The following is a 17,332-nucleotide window of genomic DNA, read 5'->3' on the forward strand; positions in this document are numbered from 1 at the left end:
GAAAAGAAAGGTCATCCCAACTGTCCTGAGCTTCTTTTAGAAGCTAACATTCTGAATGTTATTGCATGTACTCTAATACTCGAAGCCGTTTACCGCCCTCTCCCTCAAACTTTGTTGAACCAGGGCACATATTTCACAAATCTCATGGCAAACTAAACAAACATGCTATAATGATAATTATGATTACAGTTAATCATGGTTAATTGTACCTTCTGCAGCACAATGGATGGGAATCACTGCTCTCGAAATATATTGTGCAGAATCCTGAAACTGGCTTGCTCCCTTTGCAGAAAAAAGATGGTTACTTCCATTATCTTGCACTCCTTTTACATGACCTTAGGGATCCGAATCTTTTTGCGTTGAATGTCTCATTTTAAAGCTTAACGCTTAACCATATTGCATGCTTGCCACTCACATATTAAAAGATGAGCACCATTTCTTTGGCAGCCATCTCAATTCGTTTTAAGGTCTTGTACAGTATTCTGTGGCCAATGTACATTATAGGCTTTTGTCAGAGCAATGTCCTTTTTTTTCCCCAAGCCGATTCCTCATAAATTACACGGGCAGTTCTGGTTTTAATTCGTGCTGCACTGCAGGCTACAGTGGCCACACTTGGGAGGAACTTTGTGTTTCTATTTCATGGCACACCTGAAGCAAAACCATCCAGAGGGGGTATACATACAGTGGCCATAACATTAGGTACACCAACACAATTTGTACTTTTTAGTATTTTGTCACACATCAAATTAGGTAAACTACGAAAGGGTATTCCTGCCTCACCAGAATAATATAACGTAAAGAATTCTCATGTTTTAAAGTGATGTCTTCACATTTTAATGTGATACGGTAATTATGTTTAACATGATAGTTTTCCAGTGGTGGGTTGTGCATTTCAATCTTAGGCGTTCAGTGACGTCACATACATTAACACAATATAGGCTCGTCAGGCAGCACTTAATTTCAGGAGCATTTAAAACCATCAAGTATGCATTCACAATTAAGAGCAGGAAACTAAATTTACAGATATTGTCAAAAATAAAAATATTTAAAAAATACTAAATAAAATGCCACCCAAATTACGCTGTGTGATCATAAACAAGTCTGTCCAATAAATTGCCACACAACCACACAATAACAAAACAAACTATTCTTTGAAAATAAAATTAACAGATCATTTGCATTTTGAGAATCGGCTATACAACAGCAAATAACTGAAAATGTTGAGCAGCTGAGATTGAACGAATTTTAGTGCACGAAGCTGACTACAATGCGCCATTATAAATTGCAGGTGAGCTGATTTATTTGATACATTTTTGTATCTTTGTCATTTTATTTCGTGACCATTAATACTAACGAAATAAAATAACAATAAGAAGTAAAATAAAATTCATTTACTCACCAATGTAGTGCCTGTTCACTGAGCTGCAGATCTACGCGAGTGTCCCCAAACGTTTTAAACGCACCGTAGCTTGTAAGTGCCCGGCCGTGGTCTGATGTTTCCTTGCTGCCTTGGTAAAACAACTTAAATTGGTAAATCCAGTGGAAGGTCCGTCTTGAAGATAGTGTGAAAAGTAGTCCTGCAACCAGATCAACGTCTTCTCCTTCGGCCATTTGGGTGCCAAATGCAGCAACAGCGCCCTCTAGCAGGCGCTAATCCAATCACCGAACGCGCACATCCAGTGTCGACGTAAACCCTACTCGCTGGCCCTGGTACGCAGACTCGTGATCTGATTGGCTATTGCAAGCTGACTGTGCCCGTTCATTTACAGCGCACAGGGGCCTGCTCTGTTTAGTCTGATGGAGCCCGAGCAAGTTTAGTTTACCTGGCAACACAAGCAATCTGAAATATGATTCGTTAAAAACTCTCTATTATTATGGTAGGACTAAGTGGAAATAATATGACGTAAAGAATACAGAGAATAATTTTGTTAACATATTTATGAAAATAAAATAACAAATTAAATTTGTTATTCTCAGAAAAGTTAATTTATTAAATTTACTTTTCTGAGAATGTTTAGGCCAGCACAGAAGGCCTTGCTAGCCCTGACGGAACGCCACTGTAGTTTTCACACGGTAAGTTTCACATTCTAACGTGGTTAAGTGATCGCACTGAAAACACTGCCGTTACATCATATTGTAAAAATTAAATAAGGCAGTGTGTAAAAAGATTTAAGACTGAAAAAGACATGCAAAACTCGCTCTGCCAGTGAGCTGAACGATTTGCTTCGTTTCATGCTGAAAGTCCCAAGCGAGACAATTTTTAACATATTTACAGTGTCATGTTAAAACATTACATTTATTTTATTTATCATGTTATACCGTGATACAGAACTTTTGTTTTTCTGGTCTAGCGATACACTCGGGTACATCACAAAATGATTACACAGATTTATTTGTATCATTTCAAACACCAAACCAAACAATGCCAGTACAAACAATTGTTTATTTATATTAAATTCTTAATGCAAGACAAATGCAAGAAAGAGTATTGGTGAGTCCGAAAGCCGGCTTTCTGGGCTCGGTTAAGAGCAGTTGACTAAGTAGTCCTTATCTTAATAACACTAATAGATATTATATTATTATAATACATATATTTCTAATGCTGCATGTTTTATTGACTGGCGGACAGTTCAGGGTGTTCCCTGCCTCTCGCCTCAATGTCAGCTGGGTTAAGCTCCTGCTTATTCGCAACCATATTGAGAAGAGAAGATATGGAAAATGGACGCATTGCGTTCGATCGACTTTCCAAATTCAAATCCATTTTCCTCAGTGCTCAATCATCTCTTAAGGTGCTTCGCCCCATTTTGACAAAAAACATAACGACATACATTTTAATCTGTAGACTTCAACCGCCGCCCGCATGGCACCGTGGAGAAATCTATTTCAACTGAAAGAGGGAATATAGGTTTGTGCTCTGATCTTCACCTTCTGGGTTTTCGGCCCTTGCATGTTCATGATGGATGTCAACCTATGACCAAAACAAGGGATTTTAGCTTAAAGTTGAAATAGACACAAGTCACACAACCAAACTCACATTCACCAAAGAGACAAATCTTGTTACCTGATAGTTGTGAGGAGTGAACTTTTTCAAACGTCCAAAGCAGGAGCGTGCAATAAAGACTATGAACGTGATGAGCAGCATGGTCCCTGTGAATAGGGTGGAAGAAGCAAAAATACCTGGGGATAGAAAGTTCATGCATCAATGGCTTGAATCGCACAAAAGATTAAAACAAAAACACTAAATCGTGAACGTCATACCAGAACGCTTCATAAAGAAGAAAAACTGCCACAACATTCCCAGAATGGGCCCAACCATAGCTTGATTGACAGCTCCAGAGTGGATACTCATGTCCAGCTTGGTTGGCCGATAAATGTAGTAAATGTTATACCGGTCCACTTGTTGTTTTATTATCATGTATACCAGGCCTGCACAGAGAAAAAAGGGCTTAGCATTCAGTACCTCCACATCGGAGGCCATGGTCCTCACATGAGAAAAGGGTGCAGTGCATATACAGGTACAATATGTATGTATGCGTGTGTGTGTGGGGGGGAGGGGGGGCAGTGAAATGAAGGACAGCGTTGATGGCCAGTGTGGAAGTGGCTGCTGATGCCAACCACCAAGTGACCCCAATTTTTTCCTCGAAGGAAAAAAAGTAGCTGTTTGGCTCACACATTGAGCAATGAATTGGTACACAGCATCGATTGTAGACTTGATTCAAGAACCAGTAGTAGTTCAACTGCTCCTGTATGTTTCAACATCATTTTACCAGATTATAATCATGCATCAAAGGCATAGAAAAATCGAATCTTACCAAAAGGGACTATGACTGGGCAGGTGATGCTATAGGTCATAACCATGGTGAAGATACACATCATCCAGGCGTAAGACGCTCCACATGGAAACTCAGTGGCCGGTAACTATAAAAATGATTTATTTGTCAAAAAATATAATAGTTTTAATCAACACATTTGTCATGTTTGGAAAAATATTTGCAAATTTTGCCTTTTGCAAGCCAATTCGATCAGCTCCGCCATGATTTTTGCATGTGGGCCCACAGTGTTCATGTTAGGACACATTGAAAAGGAATTTAACTATTTTATAGGTATAAAAGTGTGTGGAAATGGGCGGTGGCCAGCAGGGAAACATGTTGCCCCATGTCAACTATGCCCACGGGCCAACACAACACAAGAAGTGACCATAAAGTGAAATCCTCTATCCTCCAAGCCAGTGCTTTTCAGGCTTTTGTCAAGAGGTAAATCATGAACTACTGCCGCTAAAATAAAAGCACATATTTACATCATAATGCCACACTAACCATCCTGATGTTCCTCCGCCTGGCCTCTGAACAAGCCATGCAAATGCGAACGGCATACACCACCAAAGCCGGGATCCTCAGCAGTTCCATGGCATTACCAGTGAGCGCAGATGCAATGACACATTTAACAAAGAAGGAGCCTGTGTCAGGAAGGAACACGCACCTGGAAGAAATTATACATGATGTTATGGTTGGGTTCGAGAGTAGAGAAAAGGAAAGACAGAGAGATAAAGCAAGAGCACAAGCGAGCGTGAGAAAGACGGTAATGTAGCTAACCGTCCATTCATCCAATCAGTCCATCAGTGTCTGACACTTGAGGCATTAAGCAACAAGAAAATGAATAAGGCTATAGCTCATCCCTGACAATATGCTTTATAAAACAGGAATGATTTAAGGTTGCTCTTCAATAACGAGAGAGTTTTAGCCTTCCGGGTCGACTCAGGTAGCAGATTCCATAGAACGGGTGCCTGATAACTAAATGTTATACCTCCCGTTGTATTTTTGCAGATTCTGGGCACCACAGGTGAATTTGTGTTATGTGGCGTAGCGCTCAAGTAGGTTCGTAAGGCACCAGGAGTTATTTAATGGATGGTGGTGCTTGATCATTTTTATAGGTCAGCAAGATTTTAAATGCAATTCCAAATTTTATGCGAAGCCATTGTAGAGAGGCTAACAATGAGATTAGATTAGATTTTTTTATTTTATTCACGCAAGTGGAAGAATGCGGTCCTTGACACTTTTTGGATGTGACTATTGAATACTAAATCCTGGTCCAGGAGAGGGGAGTCTAAAGCCGTTATAACTCTATAGACTTTGGCTCTGAAGTGGTGGAGGCAAAGGACAATCATTTTGGTTTTGCGTTCAGAAGTACGATATTATCAGTCATCCAGCTTTTGATTTATTTAAGGCCTGAAGATTGATACATTGATTTACTTTCCTCAGGTTTCTTGGATAGACTCCTCAAATAGATTTTTAGTTTGTAGGTTGTCAACTAGATAGATAAGCAACTGCTTCCTGAAGAATTTTATGCAGGAATTTAAGATTGGATATCAGTCTGTTGTTGTCTAGGACGGTGGGGACATCATTTCTCAAGAAATATGACGTGTTAGATCATTGGATTGGTTTGCATTATCGTTATAATCTGAACTTTAGTTTATGTTATTTATTACTGCGTCACAATATATACTTAAATGTCTACGGCACACTTTTTGGGCAGAATTTTGATGTGGTGAACGCCGACAAAGCTTCAAGGCAAATGATGTTTAGACCTGTAATTGTAAATAAAAGCACCATTGGAACTGAGCACCCCTGCTAGAACACGTATTTGTTTGAGAGGTTAGAAAATAAAATGGATATGATTACAGGATGCGGAATGCATTTGCTACTTACTCAAATCGCTGTGTCCCATTGGACAAGAACGTAGAACCAAAAAGCCATTCAAAAAAATACTCCATACTGCAACAAAGGGTTTATTGCATAAGACAAGTAATACAATGTATTCATGCATAGTATTTCCATTCACTGTTTGCAAATGAAAAAGAAATAAATACATGCTTACTTGGCAATACCGAGGGAGGGCAGAACCAGGAACATCAAGGTTTGGAAAATATAGCACTTGTGCATTGTAACTTGATTTTCTGTTGACCTGTGGAAAAATGAGTAATCTTGACTACATCGAGTCGCGCATCCTCAGAACATGCAAAATTGAGCAGTGTGGAACCTCACCGGGTCCAGTGGGATTCAAAAAGAGATGAATAATAGACAACAGTAGGAAGCAAGGTGGAGAACAACCACAGTAGGAAGGTGGGTAAAAACTGTGTGATGACTGGATTCTGGGAAAAAAGCAGAACAGGCTGAACGACTTATCATTGCACAAAATAGGAGGCGTTCATTGCCTCGAGGAATCAGCCGAGTATTAGATGTTTATAGAGTTTACATACACTATATAAAAAGGCATTTTTTTCATCTGCGTCTGACACATGGTGTCCAAAGTGGTATTACCAAGCCAAGTTTTATCGGCTGCCTTGGCTGCACATTACAGGCTTTATGATGGCCACTCCAAAATATTTGGAGAGAGATATGATGGTCACTGAGAGCAGTAATCCAGAGTGAAGTGAAGACTGCATACTCGGTGTTGTGACTAAACCTCTTGAGAATAGTCACTAGCCAACGCTTATACAAGTTCAACGTAGCTGGGAAACCCTATGGTAGCTTAACAGTTGAGTTTGGATGGCAATGTGCACAGTGCAACACAAAAATGTTCATGAGCTTGTGTTGCATTTAGAAAAAAAAAAGTTCATAATCAGCTGTTTTGTCGAGGCTATCAATACAAGGCTGTCCTATTTCAACTAACTAGAAAAAGGCTAAACCATATTTTCCATAACCATTGACGGTGTTGCTTGCAAAAAGCTCATTATCCAAGACCAGTTCTCAACCTGTTCACTCACATTTAGGTCCTCCACTGCTTTGGTAAAATTGAAGTCATCCAAAGTGGCCATAATGATGGATGGAGTGGTAAAGAAAAACAGGAGTATGACGAGCAAAAGGTTGACGGCATAAAAGCGTAGCCACCATGAGATTCCACCCACTGCAAGATGGTCCCTGTGGAACAGAGCGGTTCAGACACGGCGGGACGATGAAGCTAAACCACAAGTCATGGTTTGTTTGTTTTTTTGCTTCCTACCAGTGGACGTTGTGTGGATCAGGGGCATAGCTGACCGTCCAATTGTCTGCCTTCAGCTTGGCGCTCTTGGAAGAACACCTGGGCTCTCGCTCAACGTGACAGCCGTGACAAATGCAAACATTGAAGTCCCTCAAAATTCTGAAAGGAGCCACGCGTCCGCATAACGCGAATCTATCAGTCACACCAGCACCCTTAGAGCATCTAGTGGTACGGTACGGCTTATGAAACAGGACTTGCCTTTCAGCCACGGCCTCATTCTGAAAAGTGACAAAGATCATTTTTAAATGTTTCTTCTGTACTTTCTCCCTCTCTTCCATGAAGATCTTCAATAACGATTCTTCCAGCTTGGTGTAATACTCGACCGCCTCTTGCTGGTAGGGACAATGAGTCAAATAAATTCATCAAAGGTATTTTTCTCAGTATCACTCCGCTCAGCAGAGTTGCCTGATCAAGTCACAAATGTCGACTGATATTCAAAGCCATTTTCATTTGTTTTTTACAAGTCCTTCGGGGTATAATCCTCTACGTTTTACACACACACTATTGAGTATGCCTGTAGACTGTAAACACGTAACTGTTTTCTCCATTCGGGGAGTAATTACGATGGTTATCTATCTCTGGACAACTTAAGAGTTTCCCTGTTGGTGTGGCCTTTTTCAGCCAGTTTTCCCTGTTTTTTTTTAAGGAAAATACAATCCAAGCATACTTCCTGCTGCTCTAACTTTTCAACACATTGTATCAGCTATTGACCAACATCAGCTCTAGCAGAGAACATATAACAGGCCCTGCAGTTCAAATTTGGTTTGGTGTAGAAATGAAGACATGTCCGTTCTCACCTGTTTGTAATGTTTGAAACACCATAAATATTGACAAAAGTTTGCGGTCATCATGGTGGTGTTGCCCCGAGCCTGTTGATCGAGGTAGAAGTTTTTTTGGCACTCTGCCCTCTTCCTGCGCACAAAACATCATCTGAGTCGAAGCGCTTCTCAGGCACAATCAGGACAAAGATGATCAACCAGTCAGAAGAAGTTATTTGTTACCGTTTATGAAACAGCTCCAACAGCTTGGAGAAGTCGTAACAGATCCGTACATCCTCCACAGTACAGTATTCATATGCCTCCCTATTAAAGAGTAAAGCAATAAAAGGGGAAAACGTTGAAAAACTCCATCATCAACACCACTCTTGTGCTTTTCATCAAACATGGCAGATTCCACTAATTACGGCACGAGTTAGCAATTTTCTTCCAGTATCTCACCCTACGTGATGCACTGTGTCGCTTCTCATGAGGAAAAGCATTTTGAAAGACACAGAATGACTGTAACAAATGGCCACCCTATTTAAAAACTCTGGAGGGATAGCAGTTAATTCATAATTTTCCAGGAAGAAATGCAAAATTATATGTGAAAACTAAAATATAATAAAATCATCTCCTGGCTTTGTTGAAAAGTAAAGGCAGGAATACAGTATTTCCATCTGCACAATTTAAAGAGCTTTGGATTGGGATTTGAAAAGGCTGACGGAAAAAAAAACAAAAAAACTAAAACAAGGGGAGATTCATGAAAAAAAACTTCTTACTGTAATAAAAGCTAAAGGCTGAAATTACCACCAGGGCTTTCATCAAATACGTATTACCTGTAAAATGAAATATCCAAAAAAAATCCTCAACGGTCCTTACTCAAAGTGATGCTTTATCTCCACTGCCTCTGCATCTGTGGGGATTCCAATCACCAACAACGTACAATTCGCCTATGGGAATGTGAAGCTTTTAAGTGGTTGGTATTGCAAGCTTTGGTCCAATCAGGGGTCGCCACGGTGAGTCACTGGTGGACAAAAAGAGTGGAGGGTGCTTTTCTAACAACTCTCTTTGACCGAGCCACCCACCATGTCGTCCTGTCTGTCGTGCATCTTGTGCGTGTGCTTTCTCATGCTGTACACAGTCAGGAAGAGGTAGAGGACAGCAAAGAGGTTGTGCACCCACAAACCTGTTTCACTGAGTGAGCGAAAACGGGACAGGAATATAATGACAGAGGAATGTAGCGCATCCCAATGAAATGATGAAGAACTTACTTATCCATATTGGCAATCGTGTATTTTCCAAAATAAGTGTCCTTTTCTGCGGAAGCAAAACAAGCATAATAGCATCAAGGTGGCATTGGTGATTTTCAAGCATGTTAGCCCATTTAATCCCAAATTTTTCCCAGACATTTAAAAGTCAAAATCAGGTGTCATTGGTAGCCCTTTTAAGTCATCAGTAATACAAAATAATTAGAGCCCTGTAAATTAAATTATTGTTGTCCTTCACAAATGTGACTGGTGGGATTAAATGGCTTAATAGACCCAAATGAATTTGTGGAACGTAAATGTGGTCTCATTTGAAGTTCAACCCAAATGTTCTGGAAAAATATGCCAAAAAGGTGTTGGCTCAGTTAGTATTAATTGTCTTTTGCTTTTGCATTGGCTTTATTGAGTAACAGTGAAAACCGCAATCAGCTCAGAATGCAGTATGTACGTTTAACTGACAGATCAGTGCGATGTGAGCAAAACTATAAATTAAATAACCCAAATGTCTCATTAATTCCAGCAATACCTAAAAAAATCACAACCAGGTGACCGGTGATGTTCTGTAAACTTCCTTTTCTTTGTTTCCGTAACCTCTTCTGTCAAATGTCTTCCATAGGAGAGCACTTTTACTTGATTTTAGTCTAATTAAACTGGTGTTTTCTTACGATTAAATAACTTTGAACTTGATTTTAAAGTTGGGTTGAGTTGGAACAAATGAAACCACTTTAATTTACAATGTAAAAACCCCAGTCAACAAGCATCACAAAACAGACTGGGCTCAATTGATTTGATTTTCATTCCGTTTAAATTGTCCCATGTGTCTGATTACAGGTCCATGAATCTCAGACTCTGCCTGTGCAGTGGCGGTTCTGGGGGGGGGGGGGCAGTGCCCCTGTAGCACCGATTCTGGCCCCCCTGTGGCCCCCCCTCCGAGCGCAGATTACGCAGTCGTGCCGAGTCGCCGACGCGAAAGGTGGAACCAAAGTACGTGATTTAACATTCTAGTCGGACCCTTTAGTGCGCTGCGCCATTTAAAAATGAGCGGGAAAATGACAAGCAGTCCGCAGAGAAGGAAATTACCACGACACGAGTGCTATTTGCGTGTGTGTGCGTGCGTGCGTGCGTGTGCGTGTTTGTGCGCGCGTGTTTGTGTGTGCGTGTGTGTGTAACTTTTTTAGTCTCCCTTTTTATTTAACAGGATCAATATATAAGACATTGCCTTTTAAAATTTGGATAATTATATGCATGTAAAACATCTAGCTTCAGTGTATTTGCAATTTTTGTCCCCGGCAGGCTGGTACCATATCATCCCCTGGTTTGAATATTCTCAACAGACGTATTGTTACGCTTGCAGACATTTTAGCCCTCCTAATACTGTTTTTTTCTCATCACTGTAATGTTATGACTACAATTTCAAAGTCTGAAGAAATAAAAAGTCAAATAAGATTTCGAATCTGTCTTTTTAGCCCTGGGTTGAATGTGCCCCCCCCCCCCCCCCATCAAAACCCCTGGCTCCAGCCCGGCCCCCTCAGTGAAATTGATCCAGAACCGCCCCTGTGCCTGTGCCCTGATCAAATTCAAAATTGTGTTTGATCAGCTGCGTCAGTATTTAGATGTGGTCTGAGCAGGCGTAAGTTTCGATCAACTGACACAAAATTGTCATTGCGCCGGGCACCTCTCCACACCCCTCCCTGTGCCGGAACGCCCAGGTTGGCACGGAGCGGTCTGCCAAATTGCCAATGCGCAGAGTGAGCCTTCCACTGATATGACACTCAGGATACGATGGCATTGGTGCCAGGGTTCGAGTGCTCTGCCATTGAAACTATGGCCTTGACTTTCGTTCCACCGTAATCAGCATAAACAAGTATTCAGGCAATTGTAAAAGGATTTCCCACAAACTTACCAAAACGTTTGCCAGCATAATTCAAGGGAAAGATGACACCCATAGACAACATAGTCACAATTATTAACAGGCCAATGATGTGACGCTGGAAGGACAAATAATTAATCACATCCTCCTCACACTTCCTCCTTATCTCGTTTTCACTGCAGTGAGATCACAGGAATAGAATCAACATCCCATTCTGGGGAACCAGTTTAAATTGTATGACTCACTAATTTATTTATTTTTTTTTCAAATATCGGCAATCGCTCACCTGATGTGGACCATGTCATTAACCCAGGACATTAATCGCTTTGAGAGGAGAGAAATGTCAAAAACATCCTTTTGAGGGGTAACTTGCATCAATATCTGCTCATTTGTCTCGTTTCAACCAACTTACTGCATCTTTAAAACCCATGTGTGGTTGAGGGGTAGGTGAACTGGAAGATGAGGATGAGTCACTGTCATCATCAATCGTGTCATCCACGTTAGACAGCGCGCTGTATGTACAAGCACATTGAATTGGCATAATGTCACACGTGTGTTAGTGTGTTTGTTTTGATGATTCCTAAATGTTGTACATTTTAAAAAACTTTTACTAAAGTAAAGGAGTGAAATCAGTACTTTTTTTAATTTTTAGTATATTTCTACTTAGATACAGAATGACTATATTTGCCACCAAAAGAATATGGGAAGAAAAACAAAAGGTATTCCTGTATCACAAGATGCTCCTTCAAGCCGTCGTAATTTTCAGTAACTTTCAGAACTGATCAAGCACCCATCCCCACTCCCTAACCCTCAAATAAATTAACTGCAAGCAAATAATATACTGTACATGAGAATAGCCAAATGATGTACGTGAGCTTGTTTATAAGGTGAACAATGGCAAGGTATAAAGTTTTGGCTCATACTGTATGAACACTTAGGGCCCTATTTTCATAACTTGTCGTTGTTTTATCACCAATAAAACACAAAATGCTAATACTAATGTTACTGAAAACATTTAAGGGTTTCTAAAAGTGGCAGTCACACCATAATGACAAGATGGTAGGCAATTTCTGGGACATGCAAAATATTGCATTATGGAAATACAAAAGGTAAACAAAACGACTGTTTTTATCATACAACTTGTTTTGAACATTGAAATCGTGTAAAACACCTAACTAGTTTTCTTTACCCACGTTTTACACACATTGTAGAAATAACTGGTATAAAATGAAGGAAACACATTTTAGGAGACATCACTGCACTGTATCGGTATGTATGTGCAAATGTTTTGGCCACTTAGAATAAAACGTCAGAGATTAATTATTCTGCTACACTTTCATGGTGACTGAGTGACTCTGATGAGGACACTATAAAGGCACTTAATCGTGATACTGACCTAAGAGTTTGTTGAATGTTGCATTTCGTGTGCAACGAAAATAGTAAAAGCAAACATAACAAGAGCGGTACATGGCAGTATGACACTTACGGATCTTCTTGAGGGACATTTCCCCAGCCTCCGGTCATTACGCGAAAGCAGAACACACACAACACAAGCTGCAAGTACAACACAATTAATTACTAATTGGTAGGCATTTAAATATTTGCGCGGAGTTGTATTTGATAAGAGGTAGACTATTTATTGATCGACATATATAAATAGAGTTCACCTATGTCTCGCTAAGAATCCCCCTAAACAATCCCCACAACAAGATGAAGTCTTAAAACAAGAACAATGAGGCAAAGAAGAAAAATAGACGAGCTAGCCTTCAAATGACGAGGGAGTTGGATGGTTTGCAAAAACTCACCGCGAAGCAGAAAAAGTGCCCATAGAGTACAATGAACACTCCACCAAAGTTGAATTTTTCCAGTAACGCACTGTGAAATCGCGCCCCATAGCAGTGGTCGATAGAATCGTTCTTAGTTGCAGCCAGTGTCATGTGGCTCATCACCAACAACACAAATAAATTCACGCGCGACATCTTGCTAAAATGTACATAATTCTTTTGTTGATGTCCAGTTGTTTCTTTCGGCAACAAAATAAACACACGATCCTCAGGGGCAACTCAAAGTCATTTTCGTCTGGATGGATGTTTAAATCACACCTAGCAGGAATGTCAACGTCATTCGTATTTGCCTTGAACCAAAGATGCAGAATGAACCAAGAGGATTTGCGCCACTTGGTCACGTGACAGCGTCTTCGTTGCAAAAACAAACAAACAAAAAAGTTTGGCCTGCAAGATTGCGCATGAACTCAATTTATCGTTGTGAAAGGTTGTGTTACACAATATATACGTTCCAGTTTCTTGTCATGTATAGCTAAAAATCTAACCTTTTATATTCTAGATTTTTCTATCAGTATAATGCTGTACAGAACAAATTGCTTTCGTTCTCTTCTGTTCTCCAGCTGCCTTGATAATTGAAATTAATAGCTGGCAGCATATCTAAATCTACTCAGCAAATCTGCCCAGCAGATACTTGTTGTGGGTGAGATTCTCGAATCTCCGTTTTTTTTCCTCCACAATTATGTTACACGTTTACATTTGTAGATTTGTGTTACACATTTGTGACTGGTTACGGATATGGATTCTATTTAACATGTTTGTGGATTGAAATACACTTGTGGAAATTGTTAAAAAAAAGATGTCTATTAATCTACTATCGAATGGAAAGTGGAAGAAGGTTGGAGTTGTTCAAAAGTCTTCTCACTTCCCACAGTGGAGAAGTTGAAAGCAAGCCTACTTGACAAAGGAGGGGCATGTGTGTGTATGTGCCAGGGGTCGGCATACAGTAATGGCTCCGACACTCAAGCAGCCGAATGCATGTGCTGACTCCCTGCAGGGGTTGTCGGGTAGACGGAGCACAAGAGCTTGCTGATGCGTCATGAATTGACACAAGAGTTAGTGGCCGAAGCAGACAGGAAATAAGAATCTGTGATAGCCTGAGGGGAAACCGATGTTGAAAACAATTCCCTGGATTCCCCTTTTGACGTTGATAGATGGATGAGCTGTAACTCAAAGTTGTCCACCAGATTGCTACCTGGAGATTGATGGATGCAAAAAGAAAGTATTCCTTTCTCCGTATTTCCAGGTTAGATATCATCCAAAAGGGGTGCTTCCTTCCAAATTCGAGTAAGATAGGAGGGTGTAAAAATGGCAGTTTGTCTCACTTCATTGGTTCTTATTGTAGTCTAGTAATCACAAAGACAGTTGTGATTGGTTTATTAGTTCTTCAGATACTGTTGTTAAAGGAGAGGTGGCACATGGGCTCAAGAAGAACTCATTCAATTTTGGTGTGGCACTATATATAAAAAGTGTCTTGTTCCAATAGCATAAAATAATAATAGTGTGTTTTTCATATGTATTATTTATAACAAATTATGACATTTTTAAACCATTATACCCAACCAGATTCCCGGTCAGTATTCCCAATACCCAAACACTGCCAGTCCTACTTGCTGGAAAAAGATGAAAGTCATTATATCCATTTAAAAAATAAAATAAATAAATAAATAAATAAATAAATATATATATATATATATATATATATATATATATATACACCTGTGTATATATATATATAGAGAGAGAGAGAGAGAGAGAGAAAGAGATTTTTTATACATACTTCTTTTTTAAAAATCCCAGTTTTACTAATAAAAAAAATATATATATAAATGTAAAGAAGTGCAACAATTATAAGGATTATAGTCAATCATTGTCAATCCCCACAAAGCATGGCACCAAAACATACCCTTCTCCAATATGTCTTCAGTCTGGCCCTTCAGGCAATGCTCAGTTTGTACAGAGCAGAAAAATGAAATTGTTTTCAGAGCGTCACACTTTCTCAAACACTGAATTTATCATTGCATGAACGTCCTGCCACACAGTTTATTTGCACCATTAAATCCCACCTGACACTGGACATGTATTAAAGAATGGAGGGTTGCAGGAATGATAGCTTGGAGAGGCAGCGTTGGAAAGGGAGCCCGTGTCCCTCCCACAACTACACTGGGTAATCTCTTGTGGTCCGTAGATTCACTCCCTCGTGAGGCCTTTTTTTTTTTTTTTTTGGGCAACGCTCACATACATTTTTCATCTTCAGCAGCTCACGATAGAAGTGCAATTTTCCCTTTGCTTGTGATTGTCAGTAGATTGATAGTGCAGGTATCTTGCACACGTGGGCAGATTTTGTGGCTGCAGTGCAAGCTGCAAAAGCACTGACGCCATGGGATTTTAACACCCAAACAGGTTTAAAAAGTGCACACTGAGTGATGATGACTCAATTTTTAAAAATAATCGTGGTTCATGCTGGGATACCGCCTCAAATATTTTAATCTCATTCTTTGTAGGCTGCAGGCGAAGACAGTTCATACGCTTATTGAATCAGATAAGTAATACCTATAAAAGAATCAGATTAATTTTGAATGAAATTCCACATCATCCTTGGCTAAGACCCCTCCATATAAATACATATATTTGAGCCTTTTTTTTTCCTTCCCCAAAAAGAAACACTAATGCAACCCCGCGGGCTGCCACTCCGATAAGATGAGGTAAACTTGAGCTCATAATTGACTTCAACAGTTTACTGCTGCAGCCCTGCAGGGCACTTTACCACCGCAACAAAGCAGCAGCCTAGAAATAACCACTCATGTCCTAGCTACAGCCTGTGGAATGCTTTCGCTGTTTGAATTTTATTAAGGTTATGATGACAATACTGTATCGTACTAAAACTACCGCACTGAAAACATTAAGCGTCAAACAAAATGTATACCTATTTTACCAGGTGATATTTAATTGTTGGTGGACCAGTCTGGACACCACATAAACCGTTTAAGCATTTGTGTAGGTGCTTGTTGTCATCAAATTTTCTAAATTGAGAAAACAATTGAATGAAGTGAGAAATAGTTTGTCTTTTATTATTTTCGCTTCAGGAGGAACAAAGCAAAAACAAAAAAAAATAAATACAATTTTTTTTTAAAACTAGGCGTCATACCAAGTGTGACTCCTCGCTAGCCTGAGATCCAATTCTAGTTTAGGGCAACAATTTATGCAGTTTTGCACCCCTGTAATGTCGATGTATGCTTTATATTAAACTTAAGGCCATGTGACTCTTATTATATTGATGTAAGTCATATTAAAGCTAAGTGTTTGTGCCATAACTCAACGTTCATGTCGTCCAAACAATTCTTGAAGCTACGTGTTGGCACAACATAACCAGAAACCTTGACATGTGCCCATTGGCATCTTGAGGCTGGAACACAGGGCCGTTCCTTTACATCATTTTGTGAACCTCGAGGGTGGAAAAACACAAATATTAAAACATCAAAAATGCATACAATGTACCTTAACATTAAATTACATTGCCATTGAAATGGAGCCCTGGAGTGAAATATACTGAAACACTCAAGGGCCACAGCATTGATACAAAAGTGTAATAAGAAAGTGTCATTGGTTAACTCTCATCATCAATCAAAAACTGATCATTACTGCCTTTGTAAAGATAGCTTACTTGCCTGAATGCAATAAGTTCCAAAAGCTACATTGCATTTTACAAAAAGATGGCGTCTGACAAATTTGACACTTTGCTTTGGTTTGCGAAAATGTCATGCTCTGAGTATTGATTCAACATTCTAACATGACCGTGATCATCTGCTGACTGTATTATTATTATTAGTACAAGTGCGAGTGCCCACTGGCATTCAAATAATTCGATTAGCTTCTTTTGTTGTCCCCGTTGAATCCAACAACTCAGATGTGAAAAGGAAATAAACATTTGTGCTAAACCAGACCCCCCCCTCCCACACACACACACATACACACCTCATTGGGGACATTGGTGATGCTGAACTTGACACCGCCATCACAGCTGCTGTCGTCTGAGGCGTTTATCTGACATGTCATTGCTCTGACCTCAGGAAGGGGTGCGCAGATGAAAGAAATGAAAAACAACATTGAAGCCTTCATTGTCTGCCTTGTATACGCCTCGTGTAAGCTGATTGGACTTGCACGATTGTAACTCCTCACCTGAAATAATGACTGGGATTTAATTTGCATCGTGAGGAGGCCGGGAAGATGATCAATGAGGTGCCAGTGAATGAGATGGAAGCAGCATACGTAAGTGAAAAACGTGGTAAACAACTGCAGAGAAGTGATGAGAGACGTGTTTTCCATTTTGGCGTGGTGTGCTTCAGCGAAGACATGAAAATATAACAGGCTATGACGATATAATGAGAGGACAAATTGTCTTGTCAATTTTAGCTTGCTTGAAAATGAAATGAAAGAAAATACTGCGATACAAAAAAGAATCGTTGCAGCCTCTGCCTAAAAAAATATATATATAGTCAGAATTATATATTTTTTATCCTAGTGAATTCACACTTTGTACATACAGAGCCCCACACACTT

At 39.8% G+C, this 17,332-nt stretch overlaps 1 protein-coding gene across 1 annotated transcript; it reads right to left on the reverse strand.

The window, feature by feature from the left end:
* Positions 1–2,375: 2,375 nt before the first annotated feature.
* Positions 2,376–13,299, reverse strand: LOC147199231 (mechanosensitive cation channel TMEM63B-like). The gene is made up of 21 exons (XM_086122639.1): positions 12,737–13,299; positions 12,418–12,485; positions 11,344–11,443; positions 11,218–11,255; positions 10,965–11,107; positions 9,068–9,113; positions 8,882–8,990; positions 8,676–8,746; positions 8,040–8,120; positions 7,836–7,950; positions 7,237–7,370; positions 7,000–7,137; positions 6,764–6,917; positions 6,042–6,148; positions 5,875–5,961; positions 5,706–5,771; positions 4,317–4,479; positions 3,813–3,918; positions 3,259–3,426; positions 3,062–3,177; positions 2,376–2,968 (listed from the first exon to the last, which is right to left on the reverse strand). The coding sequence occupies exons 1-21, from the start codon at positions 12,908–12,910 to the stop codon at positions 2,879–2,881; spliced, it is 2,274 nt and encodes a 757-aa protein (XP_085978765.1). The 5' UTR covers positions 12,911–13,299; the 3' UTR covers positions 2,376–2,878.
* Between the last annotated feature and the right edge of the window lie 4,033 nt (positions 13,300–17,332).

The sequence above is a fragment of the Hippocampus guttulatus genome, chromosome 10 (genome assembly GCF_054856545.1).
Source record: "Hippocampus guttulatus isolate MCC_2025c chromosome 10, RoL_Hgut_1.0, whole genome shotgun sequence".
Classification (NCBI taxonomy): domain Eukaryota; kingdom Metazoa; phylum Chordata; class Actinopteri; order Syngnathiformes; family Syngnathidae; genus Hippocampus; species Hippocampus guttulatus.